This window comes from Pholis gunnellus (assembly GCF_910591455.1).
Source record: "Pholis gunnellus genome assembly, chromosome: 1".
Taxonomy (NCBI): Eukaryota; Metazoa; Chordata; class Actinopteri; order Perciformes; family Pholidae; genus Pholis; species Pholis gunnellus.
The window spans coordinates 4707790-4727504 of NC_136528.1; the positions used below are offsets into that span (position 1 = coordinate 4707790).

At 46.0% G+C, this 19715-nt stretch overlaps 1 protein-coding gene across 1 annotated transcript in view; it reads left to right on the forward strand.

Moving 5' to 3' along the window:
* LOC306694267 (transcription initiation factor TFIID subunit 4) overlaps positions 1 to 19715 on the forward strand; it is a gene marked incomplete at its 5' end in the record, with an annotated part of 79750 nt that overhangs the window by 18061 nt on the left and 41974 nt on the right. Inside the window, 5 exons of the mRNA XM_079157040.1 lie at positions 335 to 413; positions 1620 to 1737; positions 8366 to 8535; positions 13964 to 14094; positions 16976 to 17101. Of these exons, the coding sequence (XP_079013166.1) occupies positions 335 to 413; positions 1620 to 1737; positions 8366 to 8535; positions 13964 to 14094; positions 16976 to 17101 (624 nt within the window). The remainder of the gene's footprint in view (positions 1 to 334; positions 414 to 1619; positions 1738 to 8365; positions 8536 to 13963; positions 14095 to 16975; positions 17102 to 19715) is intronic.

Here is a 19715-nt window from a genome sequence, read left to right on the forward strand (position 1 = left end):
GACTTCTCATTGTCTCACATGGAAACGCGAATGTAGGTCATGTACAGTGACAGGAATCCGTCCTGAGCATTTCACATGTCTTACAGTCAGAATGGAAATCAGTACACAAAACTCGGGCCATTTCTTCCAACTAAGTCTGCAAAGGGAGCAAACGTTGACCCCCCCCCCCCCCCCCCTCCCAGAATGATTCCTCTCAGAGAGGGCGTTGAAGTGCAGAAGTTCTTCAGCAGGAATGCAGTTTTTCCTTTTCATTTACAAAGTTGTTTCATTCTTTGAAATGCTACAGTTAAGTATATATTCTTATTTTTTTTTCGTTTTGTTTGTGCTTCCTCAGGGTATCAAGACAGCAGGCACCGTCGTCGGGGGCCACGTCCGGATGCCCGTGGTGATCACGCAGTCCGTCAGAACGCAAGGTAGGACGTCTTGCAAGGGAGCAACCTCCAGATTCAATCACATGCACAGTTATACAGCTTTTATTTCAGGGCCCTTCTTTCGTTCGTGTCTGAAGTGCAGTCACGGAGGAAAGACGGCGGTAGCTTTGAGTCGTCCGCCTTTTTGAAGAAGTCCTCCGACGCACACCCGGCTTCTGTTTCTGGCCCTGCAACTTTTTTCTTTTTCTTTTTTCTTTTCTCTGATATTTCAAACTCAGCCCGACCTTCTGGTTGAATATGAAGAGCCAGCGAAACGGGTTAAACAAAAGTAGCCATTAGTGAAACCTTCACAGTTCTCTCAGTAGGCTGTAAGATGTGTAAACAAGCAGAAGCCACAGAGAGAACAGGTGCAAGCTTCTTTTTTTTTTTTTTTCTTCTCCTCCTCATCCTGTCTGGTTATGAAGCCTTCTCAAACATTTGCGCTGCTGCTGCTTACTCACACTGATTCACAAACAGTCTTCCCAACAGAAGCCCCGCAAATATCGCCCCAGCACCAGCCGGGCGTAACGCTCCCCTAAGACGAGCTGTGTTCTCTCAGGTGGTGTGTGTGTGTGTGTGTAATGTGTGTGTGTACCTATTTTTGTGCGTGTGTGTGTGTGTGTGTGTGTGTGCGTGCGATCGGAGGTGCATACAAATTTGATCTGCCCCCCTTCCCTGCGATCGCCTGCAGTGGAAGATCTGTAGGTTGTTTTATGCCCATAAATTGGAATGCGGGGATAGTTTCTAAAAATACTTTGTCCGTGCCTCTCGGCGAGGAACATGCCTGTTAAAAATCAAGTTTAAATTCACTCTGGCAGTCCTTGTGCCTCTCCGGGAAGAAAAAAAAAAGGAGAAAAAAAAAAGCGTGTGTCTCGGAGCGGGATGCGTTCGGGGAGTGTAAGGAGAGGCCCGGTGAAGCGCAGTGGTATTGACAGAGCGACGCTCCTCAGCGCCGACCTGGGGAGGGCGACAGTACCGCTCCCCCCCCCCCCCCCCCCCCCCAACACCTCCCACCCCCCTTTACCCTCCATCCACCCCTGCGAGGATGACAGAGACGCACTTGAAGGTAGTCGTTAGACGGGAGGATGTTTGACGCAGATAGAAGGGGACATTTCAATGATAACATTACTCCTTCCCTGTTTTGTTTAGTGTTTTCTTCACTGTCCACCCCCCCCCCCCCTCCCATCACTTCTTCTCTTTTCTTAACAGGCACAATGGGGAAGGGAGGCCTCATCCAAGCGGGCAAAAGTCCCGCGGGCCTGGCTGCTGTTCAGATCTCTGGGAATCAGAAAAACAAGCTCAACGACCCCGGAGGAGGTTCTTTCAGGTACAACTCTCCGACTGCTGTTCCCGGCAGCCGTCACACGGGGGCAGCATTTCACTAAGATGCCCCCCCCCCCCCCTCCAACTGCGTGACTACAGGCTACACTGTCAGCTAAGGACTCCCAGTGTTTATCCCAGTTGCCTGCACTGGCCACCTCTCTCTCTCTTTCTCTCTCTCTCTCCCTCCCTCCCCCCCGTGCACCCACCACATAGCAACACACCAGCCAGCCAATAGATTGACCCCTCGCGGATCGCCCTCTCGTTGTGTCAGTGTCACACAACCCGTCCGTCCTCGACAGGATCACAGAACGAGCCGCGGCTTTATTTTTTTCTATTTTTTTTTTTGAGAAACGAGGTAATTGCGTCCAGATGGTCGGGAGTTTTTCTGGATGCGGTTCTGAAAAAAAAAGAAATACCTCTCGGTTAAGTCAAACATACGGCATTTTAGCCCGCGGCTCCGCTCTCCCCGTCTCCACCGCTTCAGCTGGGCTTTTTGTCTCAAAACATAAAAGGTTCATCGCCCACATGCTGGCCTCTGTGGTTCATGTTCTGCGCGAGGTCTTTGTGTGTGTGTGTGTGTGTGTGTGTGCAGCATATGCGTGCTAGTGTGTGTTTGCATATACGCCTCTCTTGTTTGTTCGTGTTTGTGTCCCTGCTTGGATGCACATGAACATATGTGTATATCCCTAAAGATCTGAGAGTATTGTTTACGTGTCAAAATGTGTGTATGCGTGTACTGACAGGAGCAGGGGTTTTCAGGGTTGGCCTGGTGTGACCCGGTGGGGCCCGAGGGAGGGGGCGGGGGGGGGGGGGGGGGGTCCAGAGGAGTCTAGGTCATGCGGGCCAACGGGTTCGCGGTAATGGCTGCCGTCTCCCGAAGGGGGAAAGGCTGCCGCCCCCCGAGGCCCTGATTGATAAATCAATAAATCTTTAGCTGCGTTGGTAATTAAGCTGTCAGGCTCGCTTGTTACTGTCGACCTCTCTCTCTCTCTCTCCCCCGCGGTGATCACAGCCCCCCCCCCTCGCCCCCCTCGCCCCCCTCGGCACACACAGAGGCGCCGGTTTCGACATAAGCCCAATAACGCACAGCACCACTGTCCCAGAAGAGGCACGCCACTGACATTCCGCAGCGTAGATTCCCTTTAATCAAGGTCACGTGATGATCTGCCTGCTCTGCACTTATGTGTTGGACAAGCCAAGTCCCCGAATCCATGCGTTTGTCCCCACGTGCAGGTAGCCTGCTTTGTTCCGACAACGCGCTCCCACTGAACCTACTTGAGTCAAATTTGAGGTCGCCGAAGCCGATCATTCAACTTTGTCTTCGTCTCTCATTTGTTTCTTGTTGTTTTGCTCTTCTTCAGTCTTGGAAACCGCGACACAAATATATTTTTACTATCATCTTCATTCTTAGTTATATTTGAGTGACCTGTGAGTTTCTACCGAGTTTTATTTTCAACTGCTCAGGTGCGATTCATACATAAAACATGTTTTCACGCGACGTTTTGCTACTTTTCAGCAAAAGTCAAACATGAAAGAGGAGCAAAATGTCAAAAAGCGTGAAAATGATCGTGAGACAGAAAAAAAAGAAAAGAAAACGTGCTTCCTGCCTGGTCGGTCAGCGTCCACCAGCCTCTCGTCCCACCGGGCCTGCGCCGCGTCCATGTGTGTGTACGGCTGTCACTCCGAGCCACCGGTCCCAGCAGGCCAGCTGTAGCACAAACACACACATGTATATACACACTGCGGGGCTTGTGGGGTTTTCCAGTGCAGCTCCAGCCTTCTGTGTAAGTGCTTGTGTGGGTCTGTGTGTGTGTGTGTGTGTGTGTGTGTGTGTGTGTGTGTGTGTGTGTGTGTGTGTGTGTGTGTGTGTGTTTGAGTGTGTGTAGTAGTTTACAGTACAGAGTGAAAGCAGCTGTCTCTGTGCCCCCCCCACCCCCTTCATCTCTCTGTAAACACTCAACATCCGCTGTAATCACAGGCGAGCCAGCCGAGGCCCTCAGCCCTCTGCCAACCCTCGGAGCTCAGCCCCCCCCCCCCCCCTCAAATTTCGACCCCCGTTCCCTTCGCGGTGGACACACACATCCGCGTGCGTTCAAAAACACGGGAAAAAGACGCGCACAGATAATGCACTCGGAGCAAATGCTTCTTTTTTTTGTTTGCCAGTCACTGTTGCCAGTGGGTTTTTAGCCCACCAGCCCTTATTTCCCATCCAGCAAAGTGAGTTCATTCTGCCTTTGTGGTTAAATCCTTTGTTGCTCTTTAAATTGCTATGTGATGTAAAAAAAAAAGAACAGGCTTTACAAATAAAATTGGACTCAATTACACCTCAAAAGTGACCTCCCAAAAACTGGTTAATGCAGAGACTTGGAAGCACAGCAGCCACAAGATTATCTTGTGTTTGGAGTGGGTGCCACTATAAAGAGAGAACATTGGTGGCACTTCAACAATAGGAAAGTCTGGAATGTATTGTTATAGACGGGCCACATCAAACCAACGTATTTGTGACATACGTCTTCATCAAAACATCTATAACACACCCAGGCAGGATGAACAGCTCGAGTGCGGGTGGTCCATTGAATTAATGGTCACTTAATAAACACGGGGCCGCTTTTGTTGCTGGCTTTATTGGCCCCTCTCGCGCCACCGGTGCCTTCATCCATCGGGCCATAAAACATCCCATCGGCTGCCTCGTGGAGAGTTCTTCTCCAGGGGTCCGCGGCTCTCGGTGCTGCACTGGCACGGCACTGGGTGTTAGTCACAGGGATCAATCAGCCCCCCCCCCCCCGCCATCGCCTGGGCACCGGGACCTTTATCCACAGCGGTAGGGGGTTGCTGCTTTGGTATTGATGCTGGTGATGGTGATGGTGAATGCACCCCCCCCCCCCCCCCCCCCCTGTCCATCCACACGCTCAAACACACACAGCCTCTAAATGACAATCCTCTCACCACCTATGGCGTGCCCCCTCGCCTGAAACACAAGCTTGATATGGAAACGACATGCATATGTATTCATGGGAGCCTGGCGGCTCCATGTCCCCGAGCCAGCCCCGACCAATAACCGAGAGGCTGCTCTTTAGCTTCTGCGGTGGGAGCTAATTGCATCTCTGCTTTATTAGCGCAGAGGTGTAGCGGGGAATATTTAGCGTTCCATATGTCGCTCCCTTCTTTTAGTGTCGGACCCGTTCTCTGGCTTTCCCGTTTTTTGATTTGAACCCCGGCGAGCCCAATCAGCCAGAAATCAGACCAAAAAGGAACGTACTCCGAGTATCACCGGTGCTCTTGGGACATGTGGTGATGCTTGATGTTCCTATACAGCGGTAGCCAGTGTAGTAAAGTAATGTAGATTGTTGTGCATCAATTAAACTCTGACTCGTGAAAATGAACAACACTTATTTCTAACTCTCTGAGTGAAATTGGAGCACAACGGAGAAAATAAAAGTACTTCTATGAGTTATTATTGTTATTATTCACTATTTCATCAGCGCAGTTTGTGTTTGAACAGATCATTAGAGGTGACAACATTATAAATTCACTTTTATGTTGTTTTTTTAATAGGGATACATAAACAGACGAATACCGTGCATCATAACTTCTAGTGTTACCTCAGTAGTTTGCAGGAATTACACTTGTTAATACAGTTAATAAGTTTTCTTACATTTAAAAAACTAAAGAAATTATATATATTTTTTAATTAAATACCAAACTAGCTATGCTTCAGATTTCCATTTACAACATTTTAATAATCTGTCCAACCATGTCATCTACCCGGAAAAATGAATAGCAAAAATATTTACGTGTAAATAAATAGTATGCAATTCATATATAATTTATACACAAGGCTCACCGCCTATTTTAAGGAAATAATCTAATCGAACCTGTTGCGTTGTCTCCTGTCAGCCTCAGAATTCTAGCTGCCGTGCTCAGCTTTGCTTCGAGAGGCGATTCGTTCAACAGATGTATATGTTGCAAAGCATTTTCATCTACCATAATTTATGTTTTTTATTTGTTGTTGTCACCATTTCTTAACATGTGAAAAGTAACGGATACGGTCATCAACCTGACTGGCACATTTAACCAGACTGCATGTATGGTTTAAAGCCGTGGAGGTAGCGACGTTTCTTCTTAACCAGACTGAGCATGGCCTCGGGCGTGTTCCTTTTCAGGACAGGCCGAGTTATCCGCGAGGACGTGATGAAGAAGGCGTGCACGGACTGAGGCGCAGCACAGGGTATAATCCTCCGTATCCCTGCCTGTGTCGTTATGTAGATCCTCTCTGTGAGGGCGTAATTAGACCACAGCAGAGGAGGGAGAGAGAGAGAGGGGAGAAGGTAGAGGTGTGTGGGGTTCAGGAAGATGCTCTAATCGTCTTTGTCAACCTCCTGCCGTGGTGTCAAGTTTCATATCTGCTCTCCGCGGCCGGCACCCAGGGAGCGGTAGGGGGCGTAGCGGGGTGGAGTTTGGCCGACGGCGCGTGCCCACGCTCGGGCGCCCGAAAGAGCTCGGTGCCCCCCCCTGCGCTGCGCTCACACACACACACAAAAAGCGCAGAGGCGCACGCAACGAGCTCTGTCGCAACTGACAGCAGTGGCATCGGACGCAAATGACTGTGGAGGTGAGCCAGTGAGTGGTTAGAGGGGCCACTCTGTGTGTGTTCTGCGGTTCTTTGTTCCCGTCCGTCAGAGCCACTCAGAGGCACCGCTGCTCGCTCTGGGCCAGTCCCGTAAGCACTCTCCCGAAAGAGAGTCGCAGCCTTTTGAAAGGATGCGAGGACCTCGTTTATGGCCTCTTCTACGTCTCTGCTAATGTGAAGTAACATGTAAACACTGTGAAATCGGCTTTATGCCTGTGAGAAATGACCGGTGCATCAAAGAAAAATGGTGAGCAAAGCGGTGTGCAAATAGAGTTTGTTGACATTAGCACGCGGCCAGATTCATCACGGCTCTGCGCCAATCCTCAGGAGCATCCTTAGCTCCGACCAAACGCTCTTCATCTCCCCGCCGACACAAATAGACCCCGCAATGGGAATTCTGTGCCATTAAGACCAGCGTACAGCCCTCTGTAACAAAACCAATGTGTGCTGTCAGCCAAGGAAATATTCATGAATAAAAGCAGGAGCATATGTTGATAACGTTAAGACATGAATACTGATATTAAGGGTTTGTTTACGAGGCTGTTCCTCCGCGCCCAAGCTGAGTTATTTTACATTTTTACATACTTACATTTTGTCATGACCCCCTGCACTACAGCCCAAAGCATGTTTCTCCCAACAGTGAAGGGTGTAGACAGAAGGAGACAGCGCAGACAGACCAGCCAGTAGGAGTCACTAATGCTGCGACAAGGACAAGATCCCTAAAGACAGCTTCCCAAAGGGGCCTTTCCCCAGCGATAGCCGGGCCCCCAAATCAGTGTGCGACCTACACTGACTTTAGTTCACTCTGAACTACCTTGTACCTCTGCTGCAAGTCTATTTTAGTGTTTCTTCTGCACCAAGATATGTTAAAACTTTACAATCTGTAATCAGAACCAGATAGAGGGCATCAAATCGCCAGAATGCAATGCTGGCATTATGTTCTCAGGTTGTATTGTCAGTACGTACGAACGTATGTTCTAATAACAGAATTTTCTTTAAATTTGGCACAAACTCAAGGATGAACTGTTTCGATTTCGGTCAAAGGTCAACGACACTAGCAGTGTTTCCATTCACTTGTCAAGCAAACTTTAAGTGAACTTTTGAAATGTTGCAAGGAACAGAAATGTGAATTAGGTTTGTTTCCATCAAATGGTTTGGAGGGAATAAACTTGGCTACAAGTAGTTTGGTCAGACGTTGGCGCTGCAGGCTACGCATGGCAGTAATCCGGCAGTACAGGAGCAGAGGTTGCGAACCGGAAGCAAAACAATCAATGAGAGAAAAATGGAGAGACGTCTTCAGGAATTTGTTTTCAGTTGGACAAGTGTTAATTGTACTTTCATGTCAGCTAGTATTGGCCATGTTTTAGAAGGAGAATACAAGCGTTGGCATGATTTTGGAATATTCCAGAAGACGGCGACAGCAGAAACTGAACAGTCAAGTGAGTCAAATGTCCACGACGTCAGAGTTTACTGGTCAGTTCTGCATCCCATTTAACGCATCAACTCTTTTTCGACAAAAGCAAAAAAACAACGCCCCAAGGGAACGTAAAACTTTATTGAGCAAATTGAGGAAGTTGTATGGAACTGTGCGATACTTCAAAATGCTCATACAAAACACGTGACTGGAAACACGGCTACTATGGCCTCGCGTCTGTCCCATTCTCGTGAACGAAATATCTCAGCAACGCCTCGAAGGAAGTTTGGCACAGACGTCCACCTCAAGGACTCAACAAAGAACTGATTAGAATATGGCGGTCAAAGGTCACCGTGACTCCACCACTCAAGAATTTGTATGCTAATTGTGACAATTTCCCACAAACGTCCGATAGGATAAAATGATGAACAATTGGGACGGATGGTTGGTGGGCGCACACAACAGCGAGATGGTAATTCTCAATTTCATTGAGTCCTCACCACCAACGCATCACTTAATACCATTGCGGAGGAGAGGATTGAGTTGCATCGTATGTATTTGGCTAATCTACCATCTCTCATGTTGCAGGGACGATGACGACATCAACGACGTGGCCTCCATGGCCGGGGTGAACCTGAACGAGGAGAGCGCGAGAATACTCGCCACCAACTCTGAGCTAGTGGGAACGCATATCCGCTCCTGCAAAGATGAGGCCTTTCTCCATCCGGGCCTGCTCCATCGACGAATTCTGGAAACGGGTAAGGCGGGCGCGCCCTGGCAAACGTCGAGACTCATAAACCTTTTTAACTCTTAAATGCTCTTAGCTGCGGTTGGAGAACGCTAGCCTCTCAGATGTAAAGCGGTGGTTGTACCCCTACGCCTCCACTCGAAGACAAAAATCCAACGCTGACAATCCAGGCGGTAGTAGTGATGAAATCACTGACTGTTGTCTTTCTGCGTGAGGAACATGTTGTTTCTGTATTTATAGTGTCATCACTAAAGACAGTTCTCTCCTTCAGCGCTTCAGTCTGAGCCTTTTCTTGTTTGGCCTCGGCTTCAATTTGATACACTTAACAATTCTTTCACCTCCTTTAATGAATTCTTCAGTGGCTGTCTGAACTCACTGGACCCCAGGCACACACATAAATACTTTATGGGTTTGTCTTTTGAAGGCTGGCTGTCAGATTGTCCTCTGGACTAAAGGAACAGAGTTTAGAGGAATAAGACTTGGCAGTGGGATTTTGATTCTTTCTCTCTTCTTGTAGTGGATCTTGACACTCCGAAGGCAGACGGCGTTGCGTGTGCTAATCGATACAGGCTGAGGGGTCTTGGTTGGTTTTGCAGCATCACACCAGAGTGATAGTGTCGTCATTACCTCTTTTTTTTGCCACCGGCAGTCAATCTTATTGCTTGGAATACACTTCAGGCTCCCGCCGCACGGTGAAACCTGTGAAAAGATATGATGAGCGCTAGTACTCGAAGTAGAAACAGAGCCTAGCATCTCGCTCCTGTGCATCGGATCAAAAAACACACAGCATAATTCCACGTGACGGCCAGTCTGGCGCCCTCGTCTTGTTTTATCTCAATTAAAGTATCTGTAGTGTGGCAACGGAACCCCGCAGGTCATGTTTCCTTACGTGGACTCTTGGCGTGGTTGTTATCCCCGTCACCTTTGGGGCTGAGGGGTTGTTTAAAAATATACATCTTTCCTGGGGGCGGGGGGACAGGAGGCTAGGCCGCCCCCTGCTGGGGAAGTGGCACTTGTGCAGCTTTGTTGTGTCAGTGATTGGCCTCTCTGCGCTCTCAGCTGACAGCAGTCCGAGGGAGGCTCCCCGGGCCTGCCAGCTCCGCTCAATCAGAAGAGCCTCGGCTGCACCTCTCTCCTGTGTACAAGCAGCAAGTTCCACTCTGCTCTGCCTCTTCATTTACTACTGCATTCCCCATTTTTTTCTACCCCTTTATTTAATTTCTTCTGTTTTTAAAAAAATCCTGATTCCAGGAGAGGATGTTAGTTTCCGTCCCCTTCTTTATTCTCCTCCTCATGTCTCTCCGTGTCTCGTGTCCACAGACACTTGTGCCACCCCACCTCTCCAAAAACCTCTCTCTCCCTCCCCTCCTCACATCTCTTCAGGCTGGTCCTTGAGCTGCTGGGCATGGGGGGGGGGAAGGCTGTAGCGTTTCTGAAGCTGCGAAAAAGCACTCCACCCCCCTCCCCAGATCAGGAACTAGAACACAAGCACAGCTGGAGCTCTCTAGAAAAGCTCCTCAAAGTAATGATAGTCCACTGAGACTTTTGAGGTCCACACACACACACACACACACACACACACACACACACACACACACACACACACACACACACACACACACACACACACACACACACACTCTCTCGTGCACATACATGCATGTGTGGGCTTATTGCATAAACTTACACAAGAAGACAGATGTGACATTGAAACACAAAGCAGATATGCCAAACACACACACACACACACACACACACACACACACACACACACACACACATACAACAGGGAACACACTCATAAGATCTCAGAAAACAGATCGTACAGAAGAATAATCTAATTTTAAGACCTGAAAATATGTAAAAACACAAAGAAATGAGCATTTATGTGGATTATTAATTCAGTATAGTTCTCAGATATATCTTGACTGCTAACTACTAACTGCTGAAGAGAGAGGATAGCATTGACACAAAACACTGTTGATTCTAATTGGATGCTATGTGTCATGCTATGTTCTCAAGCTTTATTTCCTGCATCTTGAACATGATTCACTTTCAAATCATAGGAAGTGCCTCATGCCGCGCTCACATCATGTCAGTTTTACCATGGAGCTAGCATAACATGCTGCGGGGCGAAAAACACTGGTCAACACAAACATGTTAGCATTCTAATTGTAAGACATGAGCTCCAATGTCTCTTGGTGTTTAACATAGAAATATATGTTTTCCACGGTCATTTGACTAGTACAAAACAAAAATGGAAGGAGATTATCAAACCTGGTCTTCCGTGGTCACAATGTGAAATTCACTCCAGATCACAAAACACTGCACTTAACATGTTACCCTATCACTGAGCATCATTAGAGTTTGTTAATACGGTCCTTGTGTGTTTCGTAAATCTTTAATAAGTTTAATTTCACCTGGGCTATGGAAGTGTGGTTTCCAGTGTTTGCTTTTGGGAGTCATTTGTTCCCTCTTATGTTCTAAAATGTTCTAAACAAAAACTGTGCTCATAATGTCGGCATCATATTTAAAATGGATGCGGACTGTAACACGGATATAACTTGGTGCCATGGCATCGCTGCTATTTGTGGCTGCACTGGATCTTGACCCCTGATGTGCAGTCGAAATGATTGTGTGCCGAGTTTATCCCGATCAGCACATGCAGGTCTATCAGCTAGTCAGCTGCCTCCAAGAGGACTTCAAGCATCTCGGGAGGATCTTGGGTTATTATATATCCGTGGGCAGAGAAAAAAAAAAAAGAATAGTTTGCAGGTATTATAGATACAAACTAGTGTAGTTGGGTCATTCAGGACCTTTTCCATGTTCACTGCCAGCTACTTTTCAGGGGGACCCTTGTTGCCATGGATACCATTCAGTTCTATACTATATAAATATTCAAGTTACCAGACCTCCATGCAGATTGTGTCTCTCCATTAGATTTCTTGAAGCTGTCTGTTGTGTTGAAAGTGACGAGCAGACAGCTGCAGTAGTGTTATCTAACAAGAGCGCATGACAAACAATAAGACCTATGATGTTTATAATTCATGGTTTACATAGCTCTCACTTGATATATCGCACTGATACCCTGTAATAAGCTCTAAGCTCTGCAACTGCACGTGTATAAAGCAGTGGACGCATGCAGATAGCAGATGGGCATGTTTCCATACGTTGTTGTGTGTCTGAGTATACGGACGCGTTGCACACATGCACACTAACAGTGAAAATGCGCTGCCTGGGTGAGCTCTTTCTGCACGATTAAAGCCATCTTTGTGTCTTTTATATTTCTTAAAAGGAAAACCAATGACCCCTTCTTCTGACTTATTTTGTGGGCGGAGCGTAGGTGGTGGCATTAATTAACGCAGGCTGGCAAGTTTTGAAGGCTTTTTTTTAATAATGGCTGGAGAAAAGAGAATTTCTCTCAACATTCACTCACTTTCCGGGACTGCAAGTGTTACCGGGAATCATATTAGCCAACCCCCTACAAGGAGAGGGGAGCAGATGGGAGCTCCGCAGGGAATGGCTAGTTAGTTAGCTAGCTAATTGGCTAACTAACCCTATAGTTCTGGAGATGGGCAAGCTAGCCAGCTAACTTACCAGCCTGCTCTCCTCCCGGTGAAGTAGTCTGCCTATGGCAGGTACGGGGTTGGCTAATATGATTCCCAGTAACACTTGCGGTCCCGGAGAGTGAGTGTCTGTAGATATTGAGAGAAATTCTCTTTTCTTCAGCCATTATAAAAAAACAAGCCAACAAAACTTGCCAGCCTGCGTTAATTAATGCCACCACCTCTACGCTCCGCCCACGAAATACGTTAGCGAGTCTCCAGCTAACAGGCTAATGTTTAGCAGGTATAATGTATAACATGTTGACCATCTTAGTTTAGTGTGTTTACACCTTAACATTTACTAATAAGCATTAAACACAAAGTACAGTTTAGGCTGATGGATGTAACTAAGTATTTGGTCACAAACCATTGTATTGGACACATTGTTTTTTTTTACCTGAATTTGGTAGAGACGTTCACGTTAACTGTCTTTTAACCTCGCGCCACCATCAGGTCAAAAAAATATGAACACATTTCTTAAGATGCATTTTCTGGGAACCGTGGATGCCTGCACCAAATCTCATGACGTTCCATCCGATAACTGCTGAGATCGTTCAGTCTGAAATCAAAGCGGCGGACAGACCGACTGACGTTGCCGTGCCTAGAGCCATTGTGGCTTGCGTGGATAAAAATTGCACATATTTCCACCCAACTGGAGATGCTACAATCTTTGGTTCATGTTATTCCTGTTATCTTTTCTGTGTTGAAGAAATTAAGCAAAATATCAAAGCGTTTTAGTTCATTAGTCTGTTTCGAGGCCCTATTTTTCTAGGTGAATAACAGCGATTTGTTTCAGTACAAGTCCAAGAATGTGTGTTTTGCTCACAGTAATGTGGTTCTCTGGCTTAGTCTCTTAAACTTTCTCTGAAATATTAATGTCCCTGAAAGATCTTATTTTTCAGGAAGCAGAAGCCCATTAGTGTTTTGCGTTGACCTCGTGACATTGCCACATGTATTGCCCCTGTAATTATAAGGCTAACAGGGCTCCCTCCATCCTATTTCAAAGCTCCAGCGGATGAGGAGTATATGTATTGTTCGGCTGATTTAAATAATTGGTGTGGTTTACTTAAAAGGGTGCCAGAGAGAAAATTATGGTAATGGAATAATTTAAAAGGAAGTTGGAAACAAGATAGTAACCCCACCAAAGTCTGTCCTCCTCTCTTTTGTTATGACTTCAGATGAGTTTTGCTCCAAGGAAACTAAATTATCCTTCTCCTGTGAAAAAGAGATGGTCAATGTCGTTTACACACTCGAAGGAGCTCAGCTAGTAAAGCCACTCTGGAATTTGCACTAAGACTGTGAAACAAATTAACTTTTCTGTGCGATGAGTCCTATTTCAGGGAGTTAATTGCACCTACTAATCCAGACAAGTTTATCTGTGCGAATGTGTGCGAGTACAGTAGATGTGTGTGTGTGTGTGTGTGTGTGCGGACAATGGAAGTTGCAATCTTCTGTTGGTGTGTTTTTATGGGATGTTATATGTGTGTGTGTGCGCGCGCGCGCTCGTAGCGAAACAATTACCTTCTACCTGCTTAGCTGTTTTTCTCGAAATGGCGAGTCGTGGAAGCGAGTGTAGTGATGATAAAACAATCAGTTTTAAACCTGTTTATCCCCTTAGTAAATTAAATGAATAAAGGCCGTGTTATAAATGGTAAAGTGGCGGATCAACATTTCAATTGCAACAGAATCAGCGAGGCGAATGAGGTTTTGATTATGAGAAGCTAAACTACTAACTGTACCCGTTTTGTGTGAGAAAGGGGCGTCGAAGTGATATTAATAAGGAGGTACTGATCGCAAACGTTTCGTCTCGTCCTCAATGTGTGTCCTTCACAGCCAAGAAGTTCGGAGTCACGGAGGTCCCGATGGAGGCGGTGACGTTCATCTCGCACGCCGCGCAGTCGCGACTTCGAACCGTGGTCGAAAAGGTTTCTACCATCGCGCAGCACCGACTGGACTCCTGTAAGGTGGGAACAACGCAAACACACACACACAAAGTAGAGATGTCATCACGTGCATTTTTTTTATTTCTTATTCAAGCATTTTCTTTATTTTGCCGCACAAAGTCAACTTTCCCATTCTCTGCCACATGTTTAATAGCTGCTTAGCCTACTTGTTAAGGTACAGCTGACGCTGGGAGAAATTAAAATATTCAACCTGTAATCCTGAGTGTAAATTCAAAGGCAGCGGGCAGGTGGGCAGGACGAAGATTATACAGTGTTTTAGAGAAACCTCATTACCCCCAATTACCGGCCTTGCGCTCACTGTAGTCGATCGGCATCCCCTTCCTCCTTTGCTGCATGTGCTACTTCGGGCGGCTGTGGCTCATTAATTGCCGGGTTGGTGGTTGTGTCATTGTGTGACATATGCTAACGTGGCAGTCAAAAGCAGTACTTTGTTTATCTTCTGTGCTGGTTCTCCTGTCCGTTTGCCCAAACTGGGGGCAGGCCGCCCCCCCCCATCTACTGTAGGTAATACACTGACTATTGATAAGTAGATATTTATGTTTGTAGCAACATCGTCATACAGAATACCCACTGGAGTTGGGAAATAAACTTTATCAGGACATTCGAGCACACACACACACACACACACACACACACACACATGCTCTTAAACACACAATCGTGAATATGGGCTGGTACGCTCCCAACATTCCCACACAACAGACACGCAGTGCCATGCACACAAACGCGCTTTCATCTATCTCGCACGTAAACTCAAAATGCAAGTGTACCACTAACATAAACACATAAAAGTTAATATGAGAAACCTTTTATTTATTTATTTTACCTTTTTAAGTTGATAAACAAGAGTCAGTCAGCCAAAACTTGAGGTACAAAAGAACTTCCAAGCACACGTCCTGGGTACTTTTCTCGTTACTGGTGACTTTATCTCCCGTAGCCCTTGAATGCGGCTCTACAACCGCATTTAATTGGTGTACATTAAAGTAGAAAAACCCAACTCGAGTGCTAGCCTGAATCTCGGCGAAGTGGGGGGGAAACTTTGAAAATGCGTTTTATTTTCTCCTGACACCGAGAATGGAGGAAGAGGAGGAGGGAGGAAGAGCAGCGCTGCAGCTGTCCCCATCTTGTTTGGCGCTTCTTCTTCTTCTTCTTCTTCTGTGCGTTCGTTCTTTCCCCTTTTTTGTGGTTTTGTAAATGAGGTGTGTGTGTGTGTGTGTGTGTGAGAGAGAGAGAGAGAAAGAGACACGGAGCTCTGTGAAGCCACTCTGTTGACATCAGCGGAAAAAAAAGAAAAAGGGAAAAGACCAAAAGACACACAAAGCGGCCTTAAAAGAGCAACCGGGCTTCGATGGCGGCGGCAGGAGCTACGGCAAGAGTGCAGGCTCAGCGCTGCAACAAAGAGGAGAGAGAGAAAGAGTGGGGGGGGGGCGATGAGCCTCCTCTGATGTGTCTTTGTGCTCTGTGGCACCCAGCTCCTCTCATCCACACACAGACCTGACACACACACACACACACACACACAGATGGAATAGAGAGGGATATAGAAAGCTGCATAGGTGACGCACAGACATGTGAAATAATCTATTATCATATTAACTTTTGATGACCTACAAAAGTTGTGTTGTTTTTTTTCACACCTGCCTTTCCTTTTCCCAAGTGGGGGGGGGGGGGCGATGGCGCCATGTGCAAAGATCATTCGTCTTCTTTAAATAGACAAAAAGTTAGTGTGTGTGTGTGTGTGTGTGTGTGTGTGTGTGTGTGTGTTCACATCTGTGATCAGACCGCTGACGTCCCAGATGAGCTGCGTCCCGTGCAGTTAACGACGAGGGTGTTTTTATGCTCATGAGCAGGGCATACCAGGCTCCTTCATTACCATATTTATGATTGTCCTTTAGGATGGAATGGTGATGGAAGTCAATCTTTTCTTGTTTGAGAGCTGTACGACTCACTCATTGGCAAAGGATGCAGAGAGAACTTCCACCACAATTGCAAGTCAAACACCTGGACAAAGTGTTTCAGGAAAAAAAGTCTCTTTCATTTTTACGACAACAACAAATTACAAACTTCAAGTAAAAAAACGATGAGAAAAGACAGCGCTTCTCACTTCTTCTCTCATGTGTTAGTTCGGGTTGGGGACAAGCTTTGGAACGGGTTTTGTCCGCTTGGCGTTTCGCCTCGCTATATTTGCCTTCTTTATTTTTCAACACCGTGCCCGCCATGTTCGCAGCTTCCTCTTGGATACGTGTTTTACGATCTGGCACCTGGTCGTTATGTTTTTTTTTTTTTTAATAGACGGCCAGGAGCGTCCGAAACACAGCGACATAAGAAGAAGAGAGGAAATCCAGGCAGAGGGGGAGGGTCTGGGGAGGGTCTGCTGAAACTTTCAGTCATTTGACAGTCAAGTATCTTTGGGCTGAGGGCTGTTTGCCGTACAAAAGACGTAGATTTGAAGAAGCCACACTGGGCTTAGCCAGATTGTGCCGGGCGGTATCGACAGTTTTCTGACACTAAATAATTCAGATTAATGATATACATGATGAAAATAATCATTAGTTGCAGACATGACTCTGGAATGCGAACATATTATTCATCTACTGTTCTGTGCAATCGTTCAAAATGTCGTTGGAGCCCCTTTAATGCATGACAATCATTACTGTGCTGCAACTGGCCACAGCTGTTTGGTTGAGAGTGCATGAAACTCTAAATATTCTGTCACTGATATGAGATTCTACTACCACACTCTAAGCTTTTGGTGAAATAGATGTTCTGGCAATCTATTTACAGTTTTGAGATAAGGACTGAGAAAGCAGCCGCTGAATGGGACCCCGTGCCTATTTTGATTCTTTTTCCCCGACTGATTTCCTCTCCATCTCCTTGTCAGGACGACGAGTGCTACGAGCAGTCGGCAGACGTTCGCTCTCAGCTGCGCTTCTTCGAGCAGCTGGAGAGAATGGAGAAGCAGAGGAAGGACGAGCAGGAGAGGGAGATCCTGTTGAAAGCCGCGAAAGTAAGTTGTTGTCACCTCACCATCCTACTGTGTCTGTTTGTGTGTGTGTGTGTGTGTGTGTGTGTGTGTGTGTGTGTGTGTGTGTGTGTGTGTGTGTGTGTGTGTGTGTGTGTGTGTGTGTGTGTGTGTGTGTGTGTGTGTGCGTGCGTGCGTGCATGAAGCTCTGACAGATGAATTAGAGTGTGACACCAGTGGATGAAGTGACCTCCCTGCGTCCTCCCAGGCTCCCGGCTCCAGGGCTCCTCTGTCCCGGCTCTTCCTCAGCGCGTACACCACACAACCCTCACACACACACACACACACACATGTCCAAGCTGCACAACACCCGTCTGTCACAAGCCTTGACAGCTCAGGTGAAACAGAGCATCAGTTTGAAAGAGTGCAGAGCGACAGGAGGAGCCGGCATGTTTTTCCTTCCATCATCCCCGTTCGGACACAACTACATGTGTCGCCCTGAATGTCCGGTGTCATGTCCCGTGTCAAAAAAAATGCCTCATAATGCTGAATGCACTGCTTGATGTAGGGGTTCGTCTTCAGACACAGAACAAATATATACGACAGAGATAAACGTTGAGTATCAAAGAGCTCGCAAAAAATCACAGATTTTTATTTATTTTATCAGGAAAGGAAATCATAATAAGTCTTATTGCTTAAAGTTGTAATCAACTCTATATATACATACATATTAGTGCTGGGCAGCGATTACAATTTGTAATCGCGATTAATCGCATTGTTATGCGCAAAGTTCAATAATGAATTCAAAAGTAGTGTATTGCGCACTTTTATTTTAAAAGCACTGCTATATGAACACACACGTTTGGATTAGCTGTTGTACGAGGCCTCCAGCAGGTGAAGAAGTGATGACACGTAACTCCACAGTGCAAATACAATCCAATTGTGATCAGCAGTAATGTAAAGTCAAAGGGGTTTGTCACGACTATGGTGTGGTTTTTATCTGGTATCGTCCTTTAGGAATAAGTGCAGTTGGTTTGGTTTATTTCATGTCCTTTTATTAAAGGTCAAACTCTGAAGTGACCTTCTGTCCTTTGAAAAACACTACAAATTGCTGCAGAGTGTCTCTTTCAGCTGATAGATAAGTGTTGCACAATAAAACCCAATAAAACCTCATGACACAATAAAACCCACAGAACAGAAATAACTGCACTAACTTTGTAAGAAAGTATTCAAAACTATACTTATTTCCAACAGGGGCCTTGCATTGTTACCCGTCAAACTATTCATCTGTTTATCAGTAAAAAAATATAAAAAAGTCTTCAAATATAAAAAGATCACCACTGACCCAAAAAAAAGATAGAGAGAGAATCTTCTGCAAATGAAAATGCCCGGCGGTGCGACATTAGCAGAAAGCTAGGTTAATTTAATTAATTTTGAATGGAGCAAATGTCCCACAGTAAAGATTCTCATTGCGGCACACCTCACCGTCCTAATTGCATTATTACGCTCCGGTCCAGGATATTAGAAAATCCTCTGGTTGATGAACGCCGGCCACCAAAACCTCACGACCTGTCTGTAAAATAAGAAGACGTTGCCTCAGCGGGAAAAAGGCGGCTGTGAAGTGTGTTGTTAAGAGAATGAGTAGTGACGTTGTGTGCCCGGTTCTACTGCGAGCAGTTCTCTTCATTAACCGGTTTAGTGGGGAGCTTCTGCAGATTTGGCCGAGTTCCTGTTGGAAGGGCTCGCCCCGGGGCCATCGGCACCGCGTAGAGCATCGGCGAGGAGAGTTTGACTTCACCTCTGAGCCGTGTCTGCGGCTCTTTTTTGGCGCCCGTTGCCATGGCGTTTCAGTCCGAGCAGAAGTTTAGAGAGCAAATCTTCTTCTTTTTTTCTTTTTTTTTATATAACATTGTGCAAAATATTACACACATAGACACAAGTGTTTTTGAGTGGACACAAGTATATTTATCAGTCAATGTAACAGAATGATTTCATGGAAACAGGGTAAATCTATTTTAAAACACTGTTGCTTATTATCCTTTTTATATTTTTCTTATTCACAATGATAAGTGTCAAACCATAAATGTCTTTTATGGCATTTTGTCCTTTTTAAAAGACTTTTTAAAGGTCAAAAGAGGTTGTTTTTTTCTCACTCTCCATTGAAGACCAGTATATAGAGGGAGAAATCCATTACTGAATACGTGATAAACCTCAAAACTCCATGATGTTATGAAGCCAGACGACACATTGCATTAGTGGCTCATCTCGCTTTTTCTCCCACACGCTACTATCCTATTTAAACAGGTGTAAAGCACCGCTTGCTATTGATTATTGGCTATTTGGTGGATCTTTGTGTCTTCCACTCTCAGTAATAATTGTAACGCAAATGAGAGAAAACTGCTGTACGAGGAGCGATCGGAATAGAAGTTTCTCCCATTTGGGAGAATATATTGACAGAATATTAACTTTCCACACACAACCGCACAGCTAACAGAAACAAATACAACCTGAGAGGGCCTTTAAAAAAAAAAAAAGAAAAGTCTTATGGGCAACGAAGTGAAACTTGGTCGTATACTGTAAAACGCTGTATTGGTGTTTTTTTTTTTTTTTCTTTCCAACAACCCAACGTAAGCGTCCAGCACCCGCTCCTCGTCTCCCC